Source organism: Siphateles boraxobius, unplaced genomic scaffold (assembly GCF_051911475.1).
Source record: "Siphateles boraxobius isolate OS27281-9 unplaced genomic scaffold, OSU_SipBor_1 18, whole genome shotgun sequence".
NCBI classification, from domain to species: domain Eukaryota; kingdom Metazoa; phylum Chordata; class Actinopteri; order Cypriniformes; family Leuciscidae; genus Siphateles; species Siphateles boraxobius.
Genome location: NW_027508788.1, coordinates 9,489,123 through 9,514,570, shown reverse-complemented (window position 1 = coordinate 9,514,570; position 25,448 = coordinate 9,489,123). Strand labels below are relative to the sequence as shown.

The 25,448-nt window shown below is 38.6% G+C and overlaps 1 protein-coding gene across 6 annotated transcripts; it reads right to left on the bottom strand.

Annotated features, from left to right (window-relative positions):
• Window positions 1–247: 247 nt before the first annotated feature.
• On the bottom strand, window positions 248–23,331 carry pacs1a (phosphofurin acidic cluster sorting protein 1a). 6 transcript variants are annotated; one of them, XM_077233363.1, is made up of 24 exons: window positions 22,833–23,331; window positions 19,182–19,269; window positions 19,018–19,107; window positions 18,702–18,827; window positions 17,963–18,107; window positions 17,704–17,795; window positions 16,797–16,880; window positions 16,260–16,319; window positions 15,703–15,863; window positions 15,299–15,392; window positions 12,549–12,632; window positions 12,307–12,419; window positions 11,505–11,637; window positions 9,150–9,254; window positions 8,851–8,957; window positions 8,595–8,749; window positions 8,363–8,473; window positions 8,097–8,214; window positions 7,972–8,014; window positions 7,647–7,692; window positions 7,042–7,186; window positions 6,690–6,922; window positions 6,347–6,466; window positions 248–1,382 (listed from the first exon to the last, which is right to left on the bottom strand). In XM_077233363.1, the coding sequence occupies exons 1-24, from the start codon at window positions 22,997–22,999 to the stop codon at window positions 1,264–1,266; spliced, it is 2,739 nt and encodes a 912-aa protein (XP_077089478.1). In that variant the 5' UTR covers window positions 23,000–23,331; the 3' UTR covers window positions 248–1,263. The 6 variants fall into 6 exon arrangements, with proteins under 6 accessions (XP_077089478.1, XP_077089477.1, XP_077089473.1 ...); XM_077233362.1 differs by having other exon boundaries at window positions 16,788–16,880; window positions 22,833–23,225; XM_077233358.1 differs by having other exon boundaries at window positions 11,505–11,655; window positions 16,788–16,880; window positions 22,833–23,212.
• Between the last annotated feature and the right edge of the window lie 2,117 nt (window positions 23,332–25,448).

Genomic DNA, 25,448 nt, shown 5'->3' with positions numbered 1-25,448 from the left:
GAAGGGTTTTCCCAACATTCAAAAGTAATCTAAAAAGTAGTCAGAATACACGACCTAAATTTAGTAACTTAATTACATTACTAACTATAAATTTTGTCATGTCATTTGGAATCAGTAATTGACTACAATTTGTAATTAATCTATATTACACTTTTTAAACGATGAACTTTAGTTGAGCCCCCTTACAGACAACACAACATTTTCAGCATACAACCATTCTAACTGAAAGTTAACTGAAAAAGAGAGATTGCAGTTACAATAGATTTATTACTTCTGCAGTTCATTGCAAATGTCAAAATACCAAGCTTTATAGACCAAAATATACAATACTGACTTTTCACATGTAGAGTGTGTTATCAAAATAAACACGTGTAGGGCAGTCATACTGATCAATATACTGCATCATGCAAACTAACTACTGGAGGTTGTGTACAACAGATTTAGAAAGGCATTAATGGTTCACAATTTTCAAACATGGTCTCAGGTCACTTAGAATTTACAAAATAAGCCATAATATGTTTACCCTTATTATTACTTATCACAAATAATCGTATTATGCCAGTGATTACCTTTAGTAATGGTAGCAGGTTAATAAATTAATAGCAACAAAGAGATTAAACTCAGAAACCACAGTGGAATGGATTAGGTGCCCATAGCAGCTAGACAAACCCTAATGTAAGCACATATACATACATGCCTTGATTACTACATACATATAGATAAAATTACATAAGCAGCAAATATATATTTTATACAGTAGAATATCTCATACATAGACAAAAATATCCTTTAATAAAGTATCTTAAAGGTTGAGAACCTTTGGATGTAAGATTCAGTCAGGTGAATTAGCACTAATCACATTAAAGTTGTACAATAAAAGTTACAAATAATAAATCTGAGGACTTTAAATCACTAACATCAAGTACCATTTAAATATAAACGCAATACAATATTGGGATATTATTGCGTCATGAATCGCACAGCAGACAAAACACTGTTAGAAAAGGTTCATAAATAATATCTCAACCAACTGATGATCCATCCTGAAGTCTTTTTCTGTCGGTTCTGGCTCTCTAGGTCAAAACAAGATCAAATAAAACCCTGATCGGCGACGAGGATTTCAAGAGCTCCCACTATGGCTCAAGTATCTCTCGTGTACAGGAAGCATGACCACTCATGAACAATTAGCCCTCTATTCCATCTGAAGGCTAAAACAAGCAGGGTCAGCAAACTTTACCATGTTGTTTCCCAAGCCAGAGGTCACTAGGAAGATGGTTTGTTGTACCCAAACAGCCCCACAGGAATGTACTTCACATGAGTGGGCCACTGAGACGCCAGCTGGAAGAACTTCACATCATTCCACTCCATCCCATCTACAGACACTGAAACATTAAACACATCCATCTCGTGAGTAAAGTGCATTAACATACAGGTGTCCAAATGTCTGAGACATTTAAAAGCAAATTTAAATCTGAATTTTGACATTTATAACAAAAGACAGCTTATGACAAAATTAATATGAAATATTTAAGGTTCTGCATTATTATAGGTCACTGTTAGAATAAGCAAATGTGTGACATTGATTGTGTAGACAAAACAAATATGAAGACATTCTAAAATTCATAAATGTACATTTTTTTAATTGAACCTCTCAATCATTTAAAATATGATAATATGCTGAATATTCAATTAGGAAAATGCAAACCATAAGCATTTTGCGAATGGACTCAGGACTTTCAGGGCCATAAACATTATAGACATTAATGTTCAAGTTAGTGGTCATATCACAATGGCTTTTTCCAATGACAGCTTCTTAAACTTACCACTGACCCCATAAATTTGGAATATTTGGTTAAATCCTTAGATACTAGTAATCTTTTACTAATGTAATTGCTATCTAACATATCTAAATCTTTAAGGCTGCATTTATACTGCATGTTTTTAGCCCAATTCCGATTTCTTTGACAACCAGCTTATATCTTTTTAAATTGACCCATATCCTATATCTGCATTTACACTTTACACTATACACAACCCAAGGTAGATGTACTGACCCAGAAAAGCTTAGGCTAAGAAGGAAGTAAAAATGGTGCGATTTGCAATAGACGCAGACAAAATGATACTACGAGCTTTTGCATTCTGCACCATTTTTAAGGCCAAAAATATTTTGGTTTGCAGTAAAAGCAAAAAAAAAAAGGGTCGTAGGTAGGTCTATTTCTTTTTTTTCAAGATTCAATGTAAAAAAAAAAGTACAATTTTGGTCATGGTGATTACGTAGGTATGAATTTAAACAATTTGCATATTGTGACGTCACTGACTGGGTCTTCAAAACGTGCATCCACCGCTAGGTGTCAATGCAACCTACAAATCAGAGACCGGTTACGTTTTAGGGCTGTCACTTTTGTGAAAAAATCCTGTTCGATTTTTGAGGTATAAGTGTTCATTGAATCGATAAAATTGAATCGATTTTCCATGTCTAAAGACGTTTCCATTTTCACCAAATATAGGCAAATCCACAGACAACTAACAGACATTAGGACTAACTTAAAGAGGGCGCTTGAGACGCGCACAAGTCAGCAATATTTCTGATGATTTATTGGCGTGACATTTAGTGCACAATGTCAAACAGGAGTGAAACATTCAGGGATTGAAATTAACACCCTCCAACCTGCCAAATAAGGGTAAAAATGAACTTTGGCGGGTAACGCTGTCAAATCACGAGGTAATTTGGAGTGTTTCTATGTTTACCCACTTTGCTGGGGAAGTTCGTGTAAGCCAAATCTGCACGGATTTAGCGCAAATACGCAACTCGTGAGTCCTCATGATATATTAAATACACCGTATTGCGCAGAATCTGCGCATTTCTGGTTTACTTGAGCACACACGTCACTAAGCAACAAATAACGGCGCGCTTGTTCACTTACATTGAAGTAATAGCGAATATTAAAAAGCAATTGGTTAACAGAAAAGACATTGTTATTTCCCAACATCCTACATGTTCTGTCTACTGTATTGATCTGTCCACCTAAAACACATTTTTTGTTAAAAAAAAGGCCGGTGGTGGTGGCTCACTTTGAAATTTCAATTTAAAAGAAACCTCTTTGATTTTAGGGTCAAATTTTATCACATCCTCAATAGTTTGAGTGTCCTCCACCAACATTTTAGTGGTTTCCTTCAGGTCAGTCTGATCTCACCGTTAGGGAGGGAAAAAGAGCTGGGCACAGTTTTTCCAGAACTTCGTGCCAAGGTAAAGTGGTGTCGAGATGTTTTAACAATTCAAAGACAAGTACAAGCACATGTTAAAAAAAAAGAATACAATTAAACAAATATACAAATTACATACACTTTGCTTTAATTTCAGGAAGGTCTACTAAAATTACTTTTAAATTTAGCATTGTTTATCATATATAGATTATTAAAGTTTAAGTTATTCATTTAAGAGCTGTGAGTGATTTACTCTGCCTTTTGTTGTTTGATTCGCATTAAAGGAGAACTCCGGGCAATTTTTAAGTTAATCTTGATCGTTAGACCTTTGTGAGTACTGACTATAGAAAAAAAAACGAACCGGATTGGTGATTGCTACGCGGAGCTGCGACCGCGAATGCCCAGAGCTCCCCCTCAGCTAAAACGGCAGCTATGGGGGCATGGACATAAAGAGCGTTTTTGAGCCTCTTAACAGACACAAAATGCAATTAAAATGTCTGTCCAACATGAACAGGGACCCTACATGTGAACAAGATGCGTTTAGCAACTTAGCCATTGTTTCAACTCACCTAAATAGTATTTTAGACGGCAAGCTGTAGTCTCGCGCTGCAGTCCCGTGCTGTAGCCGGAAAAGGTAAACAATGTCCAGGTGGGAGGAGCGTTGATCATGTGCGACGAGTTATGATCAGAGTTGCTTACAAGTGAAGAAGAAATGGTTCGTGTTTGTGCCTTTCCGAATTGTGGCAACCGAATGCGAAAATATAAGAGCTTAAATTTTCATCGTCTTCCTTTCCATGACCTCGAGATTCTGCAGTTGTGGCTAGTTGTACTTCAACTTGATGTGCAAACTCCCGTAGAAGTACTACGCGCTAAAGATTACCGCATTTGCAGTGAACACTTTGACAAGGATGACTACACACACTCAACACAGCGGGGCCGTTTGAAGAAAAATGCCATTCCATGTACGAAGACTCGTCGCACATGATCAACGCTCCTCCCACCTGGACATTGTTTACCTTTTCCGGCTACAGCACGGGACTGCAGCGCGAGACTACAGCTTGCCGTCTAAAATACTATTTAGGTGAGTTGAAACAATGGCTAAGTTGCTAAACGCATCTTGTTCACATGTAGGGTCCCTGTTCATGTTGGACAGACATTTTAATTGCATTTTGTGTCTGTTAAGAGGCTCAAAAACGCTCTTTATGTCCATGCCCCCATAGCTGCCGTTTTAGCTGAGTGGGAGCTCTGGGCATTCGCGGTCGCAGCTCCGCGTAGCAATCACCAATCCGGTTCGTTTTTTTTTCTATAGTCAGTACTCACAAAGGTCTAACGATCAAGATTAACTTAAAAATTGCCCGGAGTTCTCCTTTAATGGCTCAATCGTCAGCAGGTTTATTAGACTGCTGCCCCTTTAAGACTGAGTGCAGATCAAGGTGACTTTTGCACCATCATTTTCTGCCAACTATTTACGTCCATTTAAGACATAAATTGTGTTTCAGTGAATCTCAGAGCTGGTCATTTTTATATTTTATGTTTATTTGATAGTTTAGATGCGCACATGAAGCCCAAAGTTAAGTATAATTTTCTTGTCTCGTTGCAGTCCATTTCGGAGCGCGTGTACGTCACCTTGTGAACAGCGTCTCTTGCGCAGATTTTGTGCTTTTAATAGCTCTTTTTATGATTAACGCGTCCACAATTTAGCAACAGTAGAGCCTGCATTTTACAACAATCACCGATCGTGCTGATTCTGACGGTACGTTTGGTTTTCAGGAAGAAATGACAGCGCACCGCTGTGAAGCGAAGGAAGTTGCGCTAGACAGAATGCGTCTAGCTGTTAATGGTTTTTATCTCAAATACCTTCTTTTTATAATCTTTGGAAGCCGAAATCTAAAATAAAAGTAGAATAATATCCCAGATCTAAAGTGTAACCACGTTTGAATGTTTAGCTCTGTCCTCATTGTCACTCATTAGGCAGGAGCTGTCTTGTTGTGAGCGCTGTGGCTCCGCGTGAGAGATCGCTCTCACTCTCTCTTCTGGACTGCGAATAGCAACATTGCATCACAGACAAATGGTTTAATATTATTATATATAGAAATGGCTGGCGAGATAAACATGTTTAAGATTACGTCTTTATAGCAATAATAAATAGTAGCCTAGGCCTACGTGTAGCCATAGTGTGACGTGTAAACCAATGTAATCATAGATGACGATGACGCCACGGATTTTTATTTAAAAGAAATAACGTAGCCTACCTTTGTATGTAGGCATAAGCAAATTTAACAATACTTACTAACATATAATTCATATTATTTTATTGAATTTGTATTAGTTGTTTGAAGAGAAAAAAAAATCGGTCGGTCTTAACGCAAGTTAGGCCTAAAACCGGCAAGTCGGTCAGACTAAAATGAAAAAAACAACAACAATTGGGTCGGTCCTAAATTGACAGGGTCGGTCCAGTTACGGCAAACAAGAATATATTTAAGGATGACCTAAAGGTCAGTAAACCATTGGTCTCTTACAGCAGAGAAAAATAGAGGAGCCCTTGTTGCAGCATGGGAACTGAAAAGAGTCATGTGATCGCAGTTGTGTCTACCTGAGTTGATGTCATTCGCTATCACCACTTTTTCAATGACGTACAACTCGCATTTACAGGGGAATATCTGATCCGTCCAGTTACATGGCAGATGCATCTTCATGTATCCGATTCATATTAGATTTATGTCCACATAAGAATGAGGCCTGAAACCGATCTGAGAATATCGGAATCTATATGCTTTTTTTCTTGCTCACATGTTCGTGTTTCATATCTAATCTGAAAAAAATGTGGTCACTTGAACCATATAAAGTAATTGCAGTCTCAGACACATTCCCAGCAAACATTTGGACTTTTAATGACAGTTGAAAAGACGTCCCTCTGACACATCCCGTCATGGTTGAAAAATAGTTCCAAAATAAAAGTGGAACGGACATCTTTATCATCATCTGTTCTGTGTTACATATTTTTACCGATTCATGCCATCCTACAGCAACTATTTTTGGCCAGGGCCACGATGTTGCCATCGGACCAATGTTTGCTGGGTTATTACAAAAGTAAATGGGCGATAAAAACTCCTCAATTCATTTGCGTTCTGTTGACAAGTACCTCTTAGACTGGTTTGTTGATTCTTGGCAGAGCAGATGAGTCTGGTGATGCCTTCAATGATCTGACTCTTTGACTCTGTGTCTCTCTCTTTTGGCTTCTTCCCAAGGAAGATGGTTGGGACTGAGGACAGGCAAAATTAGTAAATATAGTTATGTGTGGATATGGATAACTATGGAGACTTATCAACAATAGTAGCACTCCAAAAAAAAAGAAAGAAAGAGAGCCGAGGGCGAGAGAGAGCAGAAATGTCAAATGAAATTGAGTCTATAATGAAATAGGATTAAGGGATCTTTAGCAAAAGGACAAATTTGCATTTTTCTGTAAATTCAGTGAACAATCTCACCTTTCTTGTTCTTCTCCTTGGTTACCACGGTCATGGACATGGTGTTAGAGCCAGTCTGGAGCTCAATGTTGCCGAAACCGGGCAGTCGGCTAACCTGCAAGGATCTGAACGCACACCTCAAAGTCTTCTTACTGTCTCTCTGCTCTCCGTCTTTGCGCTTCTCAACCCCGGCAGACACCCAGTAATCCACCTGCAGCCCAATCGCATCCACGCCATGAGACATCATGGGGCTCCTAGATAACAGAATCAGTTTAACCAGATTTACCAGGCTAGCATTTTTAACAGATGTAAGCCATAGCAATGTGAGAAACAGCAAAGCGGTGCAGATTTCTGTACAATATTGTACACAAACCCCAGAGCAGCCAGTCCGCCGCTTAGTGAGGGTGATGGAGGAGGCGTTGCAGAATCTTTCATCATCCCAGTGGGAGATACATGAGCAGGTGGAGACGTCGAGGGAACTGCCAAGCTCAAAGCTAAACCTTCTTCACAATCTCCACCTACAATGAGTCAAATAAACATTTGGGGGGAAAAACTACAATAATGGCATGATGCAATTTCATTGCAAAGTGACAAGATAATTTCGAAAAGAAATATAAATGCTTGCTGCTATTAATAACTGGCCAATCTAATAAAGGTTTAACTATACATTAAACAACAAAAATGGGATTCAATTAATTTGTTCTATCAATACTACTGATACAACTCAATGTGCATTTTTAACTTTAGTGGTAAGTTGCATGTTTAGTAAAAAGAACTTACTCAGAATCCTTCATTTGGGAGTCAGACCACACTGGTTCCATTGTATGTTTTTGATTAGTTAAAAACGAACCAGCTCATAAGAGTCACTTGTTGAGGAATCAAACTACACTGGTTGCACTGTCTGGTTCTTTGTTCCCAACCCTAATGCAATATTACTAATGAATTTTTATGGACAGATGCGGAAAAAAAAAGACAAACCTGAAGATCCTGGGCTGCGCTCTACCAATCGCTCTACCTTAACCACCTGTTGCAAGAAAAAAGGAAATATAAATCCATCCATCATTGAAAATGAAAACACTAGTGTTAAAAAGTCTTTTTAAAGCAATTAATACTTTTACTTTGCATTAAATTGATCAAAAGTGACAGTAAATACATGTATAATGTTACAAAATTAAATGTTGTTTTTTTTATTTTCTATAAATCAAAGAATTCTGAGACCTTGGTGAGACTTCTTTCAAAAAAAAAATGTTACCGACCAGAAAATGTTAAATGCTAATGTAACATTAACTAAAAATTTACTCACACCCACAAAAGGAACAAAATTTTGGTAGGAATCTTCATCTTGCCTAGAATAGTAAAAAAAAACATCAAATAAAATACGATACAAAATATTTGAAATGATGAGGTGATGGAAATCATCTCACTCACATCTTTTGTTTGCAGGTCAGCATGGCCTCAGCAATGGGGAGCTGATGAGTAACAGCAGATCCGTTAATGTATTGTAGAATTCGTCCAGTCACATCCACAAAGTCAGCAGAGGAAGAAGCTGAAGACATACAAGAACAAATCCAATGGACAATCGTCAATATAACACATCTCAATGGGCACAGAAAAGAGAAATGGGGCAACTGCACTCCGAGATTAAACATGAAAAATAAATAACCGTACTGGGGTTACACAAATGCATTTCTTACCAGTCTGGGGAGGCTCTGGGCGGCTGAAAAAATCTCTCCATGAGCTGTCCAGGAAGGAAGAACTGTAGCGATTGTCCAGTGAACCCAGGTGTTTGGCCACGGGGTGAGAGCCTGTGGAGACACTCACATGATACAGCCTGAACTTTTTTTTAACTCCCAGTTGTTATATTTTGTCAAGCTTTAGCAGCTTTTATGTGAAATGTAATTGTGTTTAGAGGTTATCTATATGCACCTAAAGGCACCACAAGGAACTTCATGTGGCTGAGCCAGTCAGACATCTTGTTGGCGAGCTGAGAGACAAAGAATCTCAAGACGGCTCCTAAATAGATTTGTCCTCCAACCGCCACAACCTTCACCGGTTTGGGCATGATGGAGTTACAGTTGCAGCTGTGAGAATAAAGAAGGAACAGTATGGACCACACTGCAGACAAACCATGTCGTTTCACATTTGTGTTTAATCTCACTGACTCCACCACAGTTACACTCACAATTTCTGTATGCGTGTGAGCAGGGCGGAAAGGACGGCCTGGATTTCTGATCCTGAGCAGGTGCAGACCACCGGCAGTCTCTGGGCCTGCAGCAGCTCAGCCACATACTGCAGACACAGTCATATTTCTCAACTTCAAAATTGATAAAAACATCAATATGCACTGAGACACTGATAAAACATATTTACAGAGGTTCAACTTCAGATTAAAGCAGTTATCAATGTAACACAAGAGAATGGCTAAGTTGTGTGCAGGGTGGTCAGACAGGCACACAGGAAGTGAAATGAAATGGTATTTACGTTTCCTTGCCAATCGCTACCGTTCACCAAGATAAGGCTGTCAGGAAGGGTGCTGTCAGACAGCAGAATCTGGTTGAGCTGGTCATATACTATCTTCCTCGGCATCTGCAAAGAGAAGTGTGACTGAGAACATTTTCTCACACTAGCATTTTAAGGTGCAGTGTATAATTTCTGGTGTTAGAGACTATCTAACATCACAGCGACGCTACTAACTTATCTACCTTCACTGAAGAGTGACAGCAGCTAAGTTGCTTTATAAATGTAGCTTTTAAAGAATAAATTGTAATGCCAGGTGTTTGTAATGTCAGCTCTACATCCAAGCGAGGAAATACGCATTGGAAAGTCTGATTTGATTTTATTGAATTTGTTCTTTTGAACAGTTCAAGTATGCAAATAAACGATTCGTTGACTCATTTGGTTCATTATTGCAAGGCATATTTTACTGACAATTATCATAGTTTTTGCCTCAGATATTTAATGTTTTACTTATTTTATTAGTTTTATTCAATGCAAATGCACACCACTGTTCAAAAGTTTGGGGTCACTTTTTTTAAGAAATTAATACTTTAATTCAGCAAGGATGCATTAAATTGATCAAATGACAGTAAATACTTTCGCATCGTTACAAAAGATTTCCATTTCAGATAAATGCTGTTCTTTTTAACATTCTATTCTTCAAAGAATCGAATAGAATTGTGGATTCCACAAAAATATTATGCAGCACAACTGTTTTTAACATTGCCGATAATAATAATAATAAGAAGAAGAAGAAGAAATGTTTCTTGAGCAGCAAATCAGCATATTAAAATGATTTCTAAAGGATCATGTGACATTGAAAACTGGAGTAATGATGCTGAAAAATTCAGCTTTGCCATCACAGGAATAAATTACATTTTATAATAGATTAAAATAGAAAACAGTTGCTTTAAATTGTAATAATGTTTCACAATATTACTGTTTTTACGGTTACATTTTAATCAAATAAATGGTGAACGTGTGAAACTACTGTTCAGAAGAAATGTTTTTGAAATGAATGTATCTGTTTATATTTTTATATGTTATTCTAATTGATATCCTGAGATTGTTTTTGTATCAGATAAATACTACGGTTACTGTAGAAATAACATTCGTAGAGCCAGATATACTAACATCTTGTGCCAGCGGAAAAAAAACACACCCAACAGCTTGTGTATTTCCAATGTTTATCAAACACAGTCCAGGTCTGGAGCCAAACTAGTTACTGTAACACCCCCTGCCTCCCCTCCCCTCTGAACGCGAGCAAATTCACAAAAGTGAAAAGTGAGCACGCATAAAAAAACCAATCACAGATTCGTGAAATGAATGCAACCAATTCATAACCCCCCCAAACCCCAAAAATATATGCACCCCCGATTTATGTGCCCTGGAGCCGGCTCTGAGACAGTCCCACCCAACGCCCATGCCATTGGCTCGAATTAGTTGAACCTACACATTTCAGGAAATCAATTTAGGAATAGCATGCTTACAGTCATCTCTGGACGTTAAACTGGGATAAGAGAAAGTACTTCGAAAAATTACATAAAAAAATAAACACTTCACCTTTAAGAGCTCTCCTATTGTGGGTGACTCAGAAACAGCTATTTCGGTCACACAAACCGCATCGTTTCTCACAAACATTTGATAAAAAGCAGCAGAGATGGTCAGCAGTAAAAATACATGTTTACTGTAAGTGGAATGTATCATGCAGGGAGAATTAAAAATGGCACTTCATCACAATGGCCTTTGAGTATGTTTTGACACCTCTGTACAAAAGTGGACCGCCATTGAACTAGGTGTTGAATCATGTGTACAGAGTTACATAAGGAGAATTATCGCCCACTCTCACTCTCTCTCTCTCTCTCTCTCTCTCTCTCTCTCTCTCTCTCTCTCTCTCCTCTAGCAACACACCCACTTCCCCCTCTCACTAATCCTCATGCACGGCCAAATGCATCACCATATTCTCTGCTTTGCCCTCTCAGATCCACACAAACACAATTTCCTGAGCAAATAGCCCTTGGGGGTTTATTGATTCTGCTGAACTTCAGTCAGAGCAACTTAAAAAAAGTGAGGCAGCTGATCTTGGCTAAGTGCTATAAGTGCTAGCTGTGTGTGTGCGCGTGTGTGTGTGCGCGTGTGTGTGTGCGTGTGTGTGTGTGTGTGTGTGTGCGTGTGTGTGTGTGTGTGTGTGTGTGTGTGTGTGTGTGTGTGTGTGTGTGTGTGTGTGTGTGTGTGTGTGTGTGTGTGTGTGTGTGTGTGCGCGCGTGTGTGTGTGTGTGTGTGTGTGTGTGTGTGTGTGTGTGTGTGTGTGTGTGTGTGTGTGTGTGTGTGTGTTGTTACCTGAGGGGTGAGGCTGAGCTCGGGTGATCTCTCACTGTCTGAGCTGTTGGTGCGTTCGCTGAGCGGTTTGGACAGCTGTCTCTCTTTCATAGGGGTCCCTCGCCGCTGTTTAGGGGTATGATTGCCATCCAGCCTGGAGATAACGTCACAGCTGCTTTTATTTGTTTACTATCCACTCCATTTTTTTCTCAATATGTGCACAAAAGTCTAAATGAACAAGGAACTATGTACAGTACATAGTTTGTGCATAGAATACATTAGGAGTGGGCAGTATTACCCACAGTTTCATGGTATGAGTCATTTTATATCATGTCGTAACAGTACATTTAACAATGGAGTTAATTTTGCAAGAAAGGTAAGTACTTGTTTATATATTAAGGTCAATAATTGTATATATATTATTTTAGTTTATATAAGGTACTCCATCTCATGATTATTTTCTTTTTTTTTAGTTGGTACTTGATGGAATAAAACCAAAAGATTACATAACTTATCACAAATTAGTAATTAGACAAATTAGACACATTTCTATCATTTGATGTTTCATAGTCCACACAAAAATACAAATTGTTTCCATTTTGTCTTGTTCCAAACCTGTTTGAATTTCTTTCTACTGTGAAACACAAAATAAGCTATTTTGAAGAATGTTGGTAACTGAACAGTTTTGGTTCCTTTTGACTTTCATTGTATAGACAAAGAAATACAATGGAAAGTCAATGGGAACCGATTCTGTTTGGTTATCAACTTCTTCATTTGTGGGTGGACCATCACTTTAAATACAGGTTTAATGTGGAATACCAACCTAGGAGATGGCATGTTAGTACTATGGCTCCTCTGTGGGGTCCGGGGCCTCTCCGCCACTGATAGAGTGATGCTAGGGGTCCCGTCTGCTATCACCTCCACTTCATTGAGTTCCTACACCATAACCTTCTCAATAAATACTAGTTCACAGGCTCACAGAGGACAAAAGTGGATTCACTACAAACCGAATGCGAGGGGTAGAAAGTGAGAAGGGGGCACATAAAGAGGTGCAATCAGGCTCACCAGCGTGTCCATTTCTGAGAAAGCCTCATCCAGCTGCGCACTGGGGGAACGCTGGATTTTACCAGATATAATCTGCTCGCTCCTCTTCAGGAGAAAGAATGGGTGTGGGAAAGAGAGAGAATTGAAAAAAAATGAGACATACAGTGGCCCCAAAATGTAAATAGACAGTTAAAACTGTAGTTACACCTGTATGAATGTCATTACACTAGACAACAAATTTAAGCAAGTGGCATGTATATTGAAAAAAGTACTGCTAAATATTTCACAAAAGGAAAACATGTTAAAAAAAATTTAAGATAAAAAGGTATTCGGACACTTTCTTATAGTTAATGTGACCATAGTCAGTTGGTTAAAAGTAATTGCCAAAATAGCTGGCTTAAAAGTCAAATAGTTTAGGTTTACCTCATATATATATATTGTTTACAAATATACATATACAGGTCCTTCTAAAATAAATTGCATATTGTGATAAAGTTCATTATTTTCCATAATGTAATGATAAAAATTAAACTTTCATATATTTTAGATTCATTGCACAACAACTGAAATATTTCAGGTCTTTTATTGTTTTAATACTGATGATTTTGGCATACAGCTCATGAAAACCCAAAATTCCTATCTCAAAAAATTAGCATATTTCATCCGACCAATAAAATAAGTGTTTTTTATATAAAAGAAGTGTTTTTAATTTTAAAAAAAGTCAACCTTCAAATAATTATGTTCAGTTATCCACTCAATACTTGGTCGGGAATCCTTTTGCAGAAATGACTGCTTCAATGCGGCGTGGAATGGAGGCAATCAGCCTGTGGCACTGCTGAGGTGTTATGGAGGCCCAGGATGCTTCGATAGCGGCCTTAAGCTCATCCAGAGTGTTGGGTCTTGCGTCTCTCAACTTTCTCTTCACGATATCCCACAGATTCTCTATGGGGTTCAGGTCAGGAGAGTTGGCAGGCCAATTGAGCACAGTAATACCATGGTCAGTAAACCATTTACCAGTGGTTTTGGCACTGAAAAATGAAATCATCTCCATAAAGCTTTTCAGTAGATGGAAGCATGAAGTGCTCCAAAATCTCCTGATAGCTAGCTGCATTGACCCTGCCCTTGATAAAACACAGTGGACCAACACCAGCAGCTGACATGGCACCCCAGACCATCACTGACTGTGGGTACTTGACACTGGACTTCAGGCATTTTGGCATTTCCTTCTCCCCAGTCTTCCTCCAGAATCTGGCACCTTGATTTCCGAATGACATGCAAAATTTGCTTTCATCTGAAAAAAGTACTTTGGACCACTGAGCAACAGTCCAGTGCTGCTTCTCTGTAGCCCAGGTCAGGCGCTTCTGCCGCTGTTTCTGGTTCAAAAGTGGCTTGACCTGGGGAATGCGGCACCTGTAGCCCATTTCCTGCACACGCCTGTGCACGGTGGCTCTGGATGTTTCTACTCCAGACTCAGTCCACTGCTTCCGCAGGTCCCCCAAGGTCTGGAATCGGTCCTTCTCCACAATCTTCCTCAGGGTCCGGTCATCTCTTCTCGTTGTGCAGCGTTTTTTGCCACACTTTTTCCTTCCCACAGACTTCCCACTGAGGTGCCTTGATACAGCACTCTGGGAACAGCCTATTTGTTCAGAAATTTATTTCTGTGTCTTACCCTCTTGCTTGAGGGTGTCAATGATGGCCTTCTGGACAGCAGTCAGGTCGGCAGTCTTACCCATGTTTGCGGTTTTGAGTAATGAAACAGGCTGGGAGTTTTTAAAAGCCTCAGGAATCTTTTGCAGGTGTTTAGAGTTAATTAGTTGATTCAGATGATTAGGTTAATAGCTCGTTTAGAGACCCTTTTCATGATATGCTAATTTTTTGAGATAGGAATTTTGGGTTTTCATGAGCTGCATGCCAAAATCATCAGTATTAAAACAATAAAAGACCTGAAATATTTCAGTTGGTGTGCAATGAATCTAAAATATATGAAAGTTTAATTTTTATCATTACATTATGGAAAATAATGAACTCTATCACAATATGCTAATTTTTTGAGAAGGACCTATATATACACACTCACACACACACAAGAAAAGCAGTAATGGTGCGTGCCCACTGTTGAGGAGCGAGCAGAGCAGAGCGTTTTCAATTCATTCCTATGGAAGTTGAGCTTCACGCTCACGAGGTGCATTGTGGGATTGAAAGCGGACCGGAGAAAGCGTTGAGAGTGGGCGTGACTGTCAAAAGGTTAGGCAGTTCTCCACTTTATGCAAATATCAAGGGGAAAATGCAGGCAGCAACCAATCGCTGTGTGGTTCAGGAAATAACGTCTGTCTTGAGCGTTTAAAAATATGCAGGTTGTGCCGGAGTTTATGCTGGATTTAGTGCATAAATCGTTTTTTTTTTTACACATTGTACACTTTGCAGTTGTTACATGTATGTTAAATATTGCAAGCTTTCATTGCAATTATACTGGCTGGGTTTTAAAACGTTTACAAAATTGACAGGGTGACTTTAATCGGGGCAATTTGAATCAAAGCTTGCCTATTTCCAAATGTAATCGTGTGAATCTCTGATGATTATATTGCCCTTGTTGAAAAAAAAAACAGATTTAACACACACTTGCTACAGACATTCCCCAGAGCAGAGGCATTAAGAGCGGCACGAAGCGGAGTTTTGCCGCTGTAGTGGGCGAGCACCATAATAAGGCAAAGCAAAGTAAAGTTCAATCGCAGTGCTAAAATAAGGTCTCTCTCTCTCTAAAGGACACTCACAGGACTCAGCTTGTCTTTGCTGCAGCTGCACCTACTATTCAAGCTACCAAACTCCGTCTGAGAGCTGGACTGTGACATGCCTTCAAAAAATGGCCTAAAATACACACACACAAAAACCCAGGGTCAGAATAGGAAAGCTGAGATGTAGGTAGTTTGCCCACTCAGTATGTGGCTGAAAAAGCTCAGTTTTTTGTCAGTTTATTTCTACATTTGAGAGTGGAATATGGTGCGTGTACGTGCTTCTTCTCATATACAATATATACCAGAATCTTTTGCAACAACAACACTACATTATTAGCTATCTCTATTGTATAATCAAATCCATCTAATGCAAAGCAAAATGACTAAATCGATATCTGAAAGTGGGTGCCACAATAGTAAATATTAGCTAGTGAATGATGTACCGGAGTTTGGGTTTGGGGGTGCTGATAATACTGTCCGTCTCCTCCATGTCTGGGCCACTGTCACTGGGGTTGTACATTTCAAGACTGTCATAGAGCTCATCCAGGTCCTCTTCCACATCCCGGATCTGCTCTTGGGACACATGATCCAAACCGAACCCCACCTACATTCATAATATTACCCATTGATTACTGATAGAGATGAACGATAAAGAGGTACCATATCGGTTATCGGCCGATATCCGATTTTTTTTTTTTTATCGGCTGATATAGGATATTTATTGGGTCTGCTCAATTACCATATTTTTACCTTTAGAATGAAAAAAAATTATAAATGTATTATTATTTATTGATTATTAGCCATTACATGAAAATAATGACCAGCTTATCTGTATCTGACAGAATTTGTACATAGATGCACCCTAGATGACTGCTCATTAATGAAGATTTGTACTGTTCTAAATGACCAAATACATTTCTTAAAGAAAACCTGGTGGGAAAAAGAAGCGAAAAGACCTTCACCAAAAGAGCGTGTAAATTTAGAGACAGGATGCAATTACCTCATCAGACACTTTGAACCATTTCACCAATGCCATAAGCTTCTGTTTGATGTTGGGTTGCTGGATTTAAAACACAAACACCTTGTTAGACAGAAAGCGGGGGAGTCATAAGCAACAATAGCAAACAGACACAAATTAACCACGTATCTGGTTGAGCAACAGCAGGGAACAAAAATAGCAGCAAGCAGAGAAGGGGGGAAAAAGCTGTCACAACAAGCACAGAGGGCTGGCGAAGGCTTGTCAGCTAGAAGACGAAGCCAATAGAAACACAAAACAGACTTCTGAAGGCATCTGAGAGGAGGAAGCAGATATCACATTAATGTGCTCAGAAGCCCCATCCCAAGAGTTTCCATGTGATTGAAAGAATTACAGCAGCTCCTATTGCAATCACTGCTACATCTAAAGAACAGTTGCCCCAGGGAGAAATGTGCCGTTGTTCAGCCTGACAAAGCCTGAGTCAACATGGAGACAGAGAAAGCTGGTCTGGTTCTCTGAGGTCTGTTTTATAATCCTGGACAGATCACTTACGTCACTTACGTTAGCTCTGGTGATGGAGGCAGTGGAGGGGAGTTTGGGACGAAGTTTCTTTTTCCTCAGTTCATCCTCGTCGTCGTAGAGGTACTGCCCATAATGGACAAATCAAGCTTTAAAACCACCCCTTATTTGAATACAATAACAGTTTATAGTAACTTTTTTTGACTGTCAAGTGATACATTTTTTATTTATTTACTTAATTACATTATGTGCCAATTAATGCATCTAAATCATAATAATTTAAAGTCATTGTATTGTGTTAAATGAAAAAAGCAACAAATAGACATTATAAAAAGTAGCTTCAGAAAGAAATATTTTATTTGATTCAATATAGAATTTATTACACAAACTTTTAGGCTACAAACTATTGCCAAAATATGAAATTATTTTTTTCAATGAAATGACACTCTAAATAAGAAATTTAAACTGCCAGTTGGTGGCAGTAAATGTCTAAATGAATAAGTCATTGAATCCTTCATTCATTCAATTCGCTCAAAAAGCAGATTCATTCAGAAACGCTGTGTTCAGAGAAACTTCTTTTTTCAGTTTCAAACGTTTACAAAATTGACAGGGTCAAAATTGACATAGTCATTCAGGTTTGAAACTACACAAGGATGATTGAATGTTTTCAGTTCAACTTATCTATTATACTATATTATACTAATCTTCCATTTTTGCTTCCTATATTTCCTCTCTTTTGCTAGGGGGTCTTCACATCAATTAATAAGCTCTTACACTTCTTATCTCATAATATATTTTTTTCTATACAAAGACCATGCAGTGCGTTTCTTAAGTGATCTGACTTCAACAGATTCACTTCAGTCTCTGAGCACAGACGTAATTCACTAATCCGGAAATAGGCAAGATGGCAGAACATCAAAATCAATCAGTTCAATCTCACAGGCCTTACCTGCCCCTGTAGAGGATCATCACTGCCGTCCTGCTCTGACGAATAGCTTTCCTCCTCCTCCTCAGAGTAATTATCAATGTCTGGTGAACGATCTGAAAGGCATAAAACGGGAAGCATGCGAGTGATTAAACCAGAGCAGGCCTGGCTAAAGAACTTACAGAAAGTGTTCTCAAAAGTAAAAGAGCAGCCTTGACCTCTTTTTGTAATTTCTCATTAGCTTGTTCAATTTGAAATACAGAGATCAACATGTGCAACTCACCGGAGAGCTTGGACTTTGGTCCCTCTGGGTCGATGGGCTGACTGGAGAGAGAATAGACCCTGATCTCAGCAACGGGCACCGGTGTGTCCTTCACCGTCGTGTGCAAGCACAACACCTGAGCACCTTCTGTAGGGTGCTGCATCACCTACAGACAGGGGGAGTAGCTTTAAAGACAAGGGAACAAACTACAAAACAAATCTGCTAAATGATTACACTGCAAAATGTTAGATTAGTTATGGTGCTCAAATGTAGATATGTTTGAAGCAAAATGTTTTCAATATATTGTTTGACCTGCTTTCGTGCTGATAACAGATATGCGTTTTAACATTCTATTCTGGTTTAATTTCAAGATTTTTATTATATTTTCTTCTTCTTGGTATGAAATTAATAATAATAATAAAAATAATGTGAAATGACATGGATGTGCTTTCAACAGTTAGTCATGTACTGAATCATAGTACAAATGCAAATGTCTTGGCATTTATTTGGGGCTTAAATTACAGATACAAAATGACCTGTGTGGATTTTGGTGCATTTGTGAGAAGTTTCAGTACTGAGACTGAAGCAAAGAAAGTTATTCACTTCGCCCTCCTACAGCAGCTTCCATGTCTTATATGACATTTTTTTAGAAGCATTTTTTCAAATATGTGCTTAAATGTGAGACTTCTTTGCAACAAGCAGTCTAGAATCACACAAAAATGTGGCCAAACTGGATTTGTAGGGTTTTGCGGTTCCTCACCTCAGCCATATTTATCAGTCCTAGTGCGAGGGTCTTATAGCCCAGTATAGTGCGATTCTTGTACCTCTTGCGTCTCTGGAGCATAATCTGAAGCTTGTTGGCATCTCTCTTCAAAAAGTGTGGGTACTGAAGCCAATATGGAAGGGAAAAAGATACTGAAGAATGAACATTAATCTAATTGAATCCAATTCAGAAGGGAAGAGTCACTGAAGAACTTCCAATAAGTTTCATCAAAACAAAACCATAATATAAAATTTGCAAATCTCAAGTCAATGTAGTACTAATCTCATCCAAAATGCACTCAAACACAGCTAACCTGAAGAGAGAAGGTCAGCTGAAGATCAGTCTCTGTAAGGCCAGCAGAGGATAGCATGATTTCATTTGACCGCAAAATGCGTTTTGAGCCCTAAAGAGACATTTACAATCATTAGTTACCTAAACATAGATTAAGCATTTTGCCAACCAGAATTTTGTTTTTACCTGAAGTTTAACTGCAATGACCACCGATGTGAGATCCCTGTCCAGCTCCTTCAAAATCACTAATTTTTTAAGAGTTAGGCTGAGAAGTCTACAAGAGAAAACAAGAGAGATGCACACGTTGTTCTGAGGACAAGTTGCTATGGCAGCTGAATGAGTAATCTGTCCCCAAGCTGCTTTATCAAGTTTACCACACAAAGTTGACATTTTGGCCTTAAATCCCAGATGCAATTTTGGCTGGCATTTCAACTAAAAATTCTACACAACAATTGTGACCTTTTGTGCAGTGAGTGAGAAGTGCCATGATGGTTTTTAATATATGTCACTCTCAGTCACAAGTACAAATCGAAATGTGCCTCCTCATATAATTAAAGGGAATGATATTTACTCGCCCTCATGGAGTTTCACACCCGTAAGCTGTTGTAGACTACTTACTAATGTTTTACTTTTTTTTCTCTGTGGAACACAAAAGGAGAATTTATTTATTTACACACAGATCTTTTTCCATAGTTTGTTTGTCTAACTGTGCCTTTTTTGTCCCTTTTTGAACTTGACGTAATTATGAAAGGTCAATTACGAAGTGATTCCTTAACATTCTACTTTAGTTCTTCACAGAAAACTACCAATATACACGTTTGGATTAATATGAGGGTGAGTAAATGATAGCAAATAGTTTCATGCCAAAAAATGAACAATCAATCTATAAAATACATGTACAGAATACAAACGTGAGATTCAATATCCTGTTAGCGATCTAAGGACAGCTAATAATGGATGCTGGAATGAAAATCATTTCCAAGTTAATTTCTCCACTCCATGTGACACAGGACATCTGAAGTAAACTCTATTTTGTAACAGACAAGGAATGCAATGTCCCAAAAAAACTGGGTTGTCCTCTGATACATCTCCACAAGGTGTGCTGAGATGTTTTTGGCCTGAAGTCAAAAACACTGCATTGGTGATATTAAACTCAGGTAATAAATCTTAGAGTGACACAGCACTCAGGCTCTTGGCTCATTCAGTTTCTTCGACAGGTTGTATTATTACAGAACGACAGGAGAACATGTCATAACATTGTAAGGAATTACATAGATGTGTATCTAAACTAATATGAAGACTAAGATAAAAGTAACATTAAAAATACTGCAATACAGTAATGTCAACTTATAGTTATAATTATATTTATAGTATATAATTATATTAATATATATATATATATATATACACACCTTTATTTGCCTAGCTGTGTGGCATGGAGCATTGTCCTGGTTGTCGGGTAACCCATTCTTCATTGGGGAACATCATCAGAGCCAAAGGAAGCAAGTTTTTCTTCCAGGATAACCTTCCTCTACTTGTCGTCTAATGGTTAGACAGAGACCTAGAGAGGCCTACAACCTACCGTGCCTGGCACCCACTGTTAAATATGTCTGGAATCGGGCAGATCCGTCTTTGTGAAGGACGTGTGACTCAAGCCACCTACAAGGTTATCCTAGAAGAAAACGTTCTTCCTTCTGTTCTGACAATGTTCCCCAACTCAAAGCTAGACGACTAGATCAAGCACCTGCCAATGCCAACCCAAACTCTAGACCTGAACCCCAGTGAAAACCTCTGGAATGTGATCAAGAGGAAGGACACATTGTCACAAGCCATCAAACAAAGCCAAGCTGCTTGAATTTTTGTGCCAGCATGCCAAGACGCATAAAAGCTGTGATTGGAAATCAGGGTTATTCCGCTAAATATTGATTTCTGACACTCTTCCTAAAATAAAACATTTGTAACGTGTGTTTAAAATTGAATATAAACATGTTTTCTTTGCATTATTCAAGGTCTGAAAACATAGCATACTTTTTGTTATTTTGACCAGTTGTCCTTTTCTGCAAATAAATGCTCTAAATGACAATGTTTTACTTGAAATCTGGGGGAAAATGTCAGTATAGAATAAAACTAAAATGTTAACTTTACTCTAACACAAACCCATAAATAGTAAGTCCCTCTGGACTGAACTGCTAATTTTGCAGTGGTCTCTTAATTTTTTTTTTTCCAGAGCTGTGCATATTTGAATCCAGTAACTAAATTTGTGTATAAAACAATTATATATCTTCACTTTCAATCTGTTTTTATTTCTACGCTACAGAAGACGTTCAATGCTTTTGCATTACCTAAAAGCGACATCAAGAAAAGACATTAATGCATAATAGCAGCTTGAGCCCAATCCGCTCTTCAAAGTGAAATATATTGAACGGGTCTAATTCACTTACAAGTCTGTCCCTGTGCATTAGTGTGTAACACTAGAGCACAGAGGTAATGAAATTGGGAGAGGAGGGGAGAATTGGAAACACATCCCACCTTTCAGTGATCATCTGCAAGATTCTAATGGCACAATATGCTACATCATCCATTTAGAGTTTACATTCAGCAGTGCTGGTGTATCTTAATGGAAAGTACAAAGTAAGAAACTAAATGCATAAAAGAGTCTCAAAAGCCTTTGAAAGCCAAATGGAGGCAGTGTCTTAGAAAGAGACTAGTTTATAAATGTCTTCATATTTGAGTAATATTCTTTATTCTATGTCTGTAACTCCAATTCTGCTGGCCACTTTTACAGTCGGCCTTTTTGTACCATAGACATTTTTTTATTCCACTCCCTGCATAAATAATCCCAAAGCCCCTCCTCTTTATTTCCATATCACAATCCCTTTAGGAAGTAAAGAGGCTAAATATTGGTGAATAGTATACAGCAAATGCATTCATTTTACTGCAAGCATTATACAAAGGAGATGCATTGTTTTGTTTTTTAACAACTCTTTTTGCACTATTTTTCACTGCGGCAACAACCTCAAATGACATTTTCACTCTACAAATTTAAGGATGGCTCCACATATGTATTGATTTTAACGGACTGCTTACGTTCAGTACACTTTCTATTACTAGTGAGTAACAGAAGGAAGTTAGAACATAATGCAAAAAGATCAGCAGTCAGTATCAGCTACTGTCAAAAGCCAGGGGTTTTCAACCAAGGGCCCTCTAGGGGTGCATATACAGTATATCATGACATTTCAATCAATTTGAAATGAATCTGCAGCTTGTGCTGCCTGCATTCATATTCAACATACATTACATTTTACATTTATTCACTTAGCAGACCATTTTATCCAGAGTGACTTGCAAATAAATAAATGTTAGCTACTATTAACATAGACGTTAAGTAATAAAACTTTCTTTCTGGTAAAATATAAAAACAAGACATTAACCTACTGGAATAGTGACTAGGAGAAAAGGCTAGTAGCCTATCTACTGAATGAGCCTTGACCAAATATAGTCTATAGTGCTATTAAACTAAATACTATCTAATGGCAGTTACCTACACGTGAACTTAACGAATTTCTCAATAGTAATTTAAAAACAGGCCAAGTAGAAGGTAAAAAAATGCATGTTGAAACGGCTTTGGAGAGTCTCTGGGACTGGGTGTGTGAAGTTGAAAGCCCCCTTGTCTAAAGTAAGAAACCAGTGTTTCATGTGATCTCCAGCAGCGTGATCGGGATTAACCATTTACTCGGATACAAAGTAGCTCTTCAGAGTAACTGTACAAAAAAGTGGCTGTACAAAAAAAAAACATAAAAAAAGCGCATGTCTACTAGTAAGTGAGAAGCGGCATACCTTGGCACACAGCTGGGAGAGGAGCTGTCAATCTCCCATGTCGCGAACAGGTTCATCTGAACCGGGCGACCCGAAGAAATCGTGACCGTCCTGAGATGCTGCAGGTGTGGAGACGGAGCTCCCGCTCGCTGCTGCTGCTGCTGCTGAAGACCTCCACGCTCCGACATGCTGAACAAAGTATCGAGATCTATATGTGCTGCCACTGGACTCGCTCAGTTTAGACACTCGCTCGTGCCTGTAATCTTTTTGAATGATGATGATGACACGTTCATGGCACGAGCCTCTTAACGTTCCCGCCTCCGCTTAACGGTGGATAGACTTCACTCAGCAGCTGCTGCTGCGGTCAGAGCTTCTCCGGCTTGTTGTGATCAATAGAGCGTTTAAAACAGCAGCAGGAAGCGGAAATATCTTCGTTAAAAACATATAGGCTATAAAGTAACGCCTCTCGTTAAAGACGCACGTAGCCTACTTCAAGCTAGTGACGCGACGGAACAAAACTGAACGGGTCTCTAGTTGTTGTAGAGTAGGCTATTACAGAGCATAGGTCCACTAGCCTACTATTAAAGTCAGCTATTCGAAATAAGAAACAAAAACATAAACTTGTTTTCTAACTTTTTTTAAAGAAATATCACTATCACAATATTAGTCAATGTCTGTCTTTCCATGTGCATAGTGTCTGAAAAATGCTTATTTTATATCACGAATACCAGGCTACCTGTAAACCAGTCTAGACGGTTTGCTGGTCTTAGATGACCTAGTTAGACTAGTCTGTTGACTGATGTTGGCCACTTGCGAAAATCAACTAACCATCTAAAATGTTTAAGAGATGACATTCAATATTAAGTTCCCGTGGGCCTATCAATTATTAAGGATTATAGCCCAACAATCCACCACGCTCTTTAAGGTCTGGACTTCTGGTAGTAGGTTTTATTTTGTTTCATTGAATTGTCTCTCTCTCTGTCTCTCTCTCTCTCTCTCTCTCTCTCTCTCTCTCTCTCTCTCTCTCTCTCTCTGTCTCTCTCTCTCTCTCTCTCTCTCTCCACCTATAGCTGCTGTGTAGCCTATTGAGCGCACTAGTGCTGTTGTAGCCTACTGTGGCTGCCATCGCATCATGGATGCTGCACACTGGTGGTGGTTGAGGAGAGCTCCCGATATGATTGTAAAAGCGCTTTGGGTGTACAGTATATGAAAGCGCTATACCTCATTCATTCATTCATTCATTCATTCATAGTAGCCTACCTAAGTCCACTAAGGAGGGAGAGCATTTTCGTTTTAGGCTCGTAACCCTTCCTAATGTTCGTGGCTCAGACTCAGTCTTCCTGTTTAAATCTAGATTAAAGACACATCTCTTTAGCCAAGCATTCACATAATGCATCTCATAACCTTGTAGGGGTACCCCAGTTATATCAGATCAAATGCTCATGATTATCTTTGCTTGAAATGTTATGAACAGCGGCTATTCTAATTCCATTCTATTTGCTTTTCTGTTTTATTCAGGATGCCCGTAGAGACGCCATCCAGTCTTCTTAAAGACTTTAGATCATGCCCCAACACCTGTGAAGAGACAACTCAAGAGGACTCAAACTCCTGCGAGGGTTCAAGATGACGCAAACTCTGAATCAACATGCGCCTTGCTACATTTTCTATATATTGTAATTATGATGTTCACAACTTGTAATAATTACTTCAATGAGCTCATTGTTTCTGCCTTAAATTAATATATTGTCAGCTAACTGTGTTATGTTCTTTTATGAAATGCATTACTTGGACACAGTCTCCTCTGGTAACAGATCACTCTAAATTGTAATGAAGACATGCATTTTCTGTAAAGCTGCTTTGAAACGATAGGGCCTATTGTGAAAAGTGCTGTACAAATAAATGTGAATTGAACCAAGTCATAATCATAAACTCTAATCTCACTCTCTTACTGTCTTTCTATCTATCTATTTTTAAAATGCAACCCACTTGAATCTATTATGGTAGTGGCAGCTCCTAAAACACTGCAGCCACCCACACTGGCACCATTTGTAGTTTACCTCACCCTGACAGATTGGAGCCATGAAAGAATTGAGATTCATGGCATAAAGTCCTGAAACATGCAGACTGCCAAGGATTAATCAAAAAAAGCCCAGAGTTTCTTACACTTTCTACATTTTAATCTTTTCAGATATAACTGAACCTAAAGGTTATAAAGTCTGCTTTCTATTTCAGTCTTGGATTTTTTACTAAATTCGTGCAACACACTACACATTCCCACTTCCGATATGCTTTGATAGGAATTTAGGATGCATGACAAGCAAATTCAAGAACAAAATAGTATTGAGTAAAGTACATGTACACTACATAAAATCCAAGGGCTTTCCATCAAAGGACAAGATCATTCTGATTCTCTCTAGGTTGTGCAATATTAAACCACAAATCAAATGGCAGTCACATTATTACAGCTCTTTGCTGCCCCATTGTGGCCATTATGTAACAATTCAATTTAATATTCCAAACTAGTAGGCATTTTATGGAGCCCAGATATATATTTTCGGTAGACCTTTAAATTGCTTGACTCTGGCTTTAAATTATGAAGCACAATAAAGATATAGAATTTATAAAACTGCCCAGTAG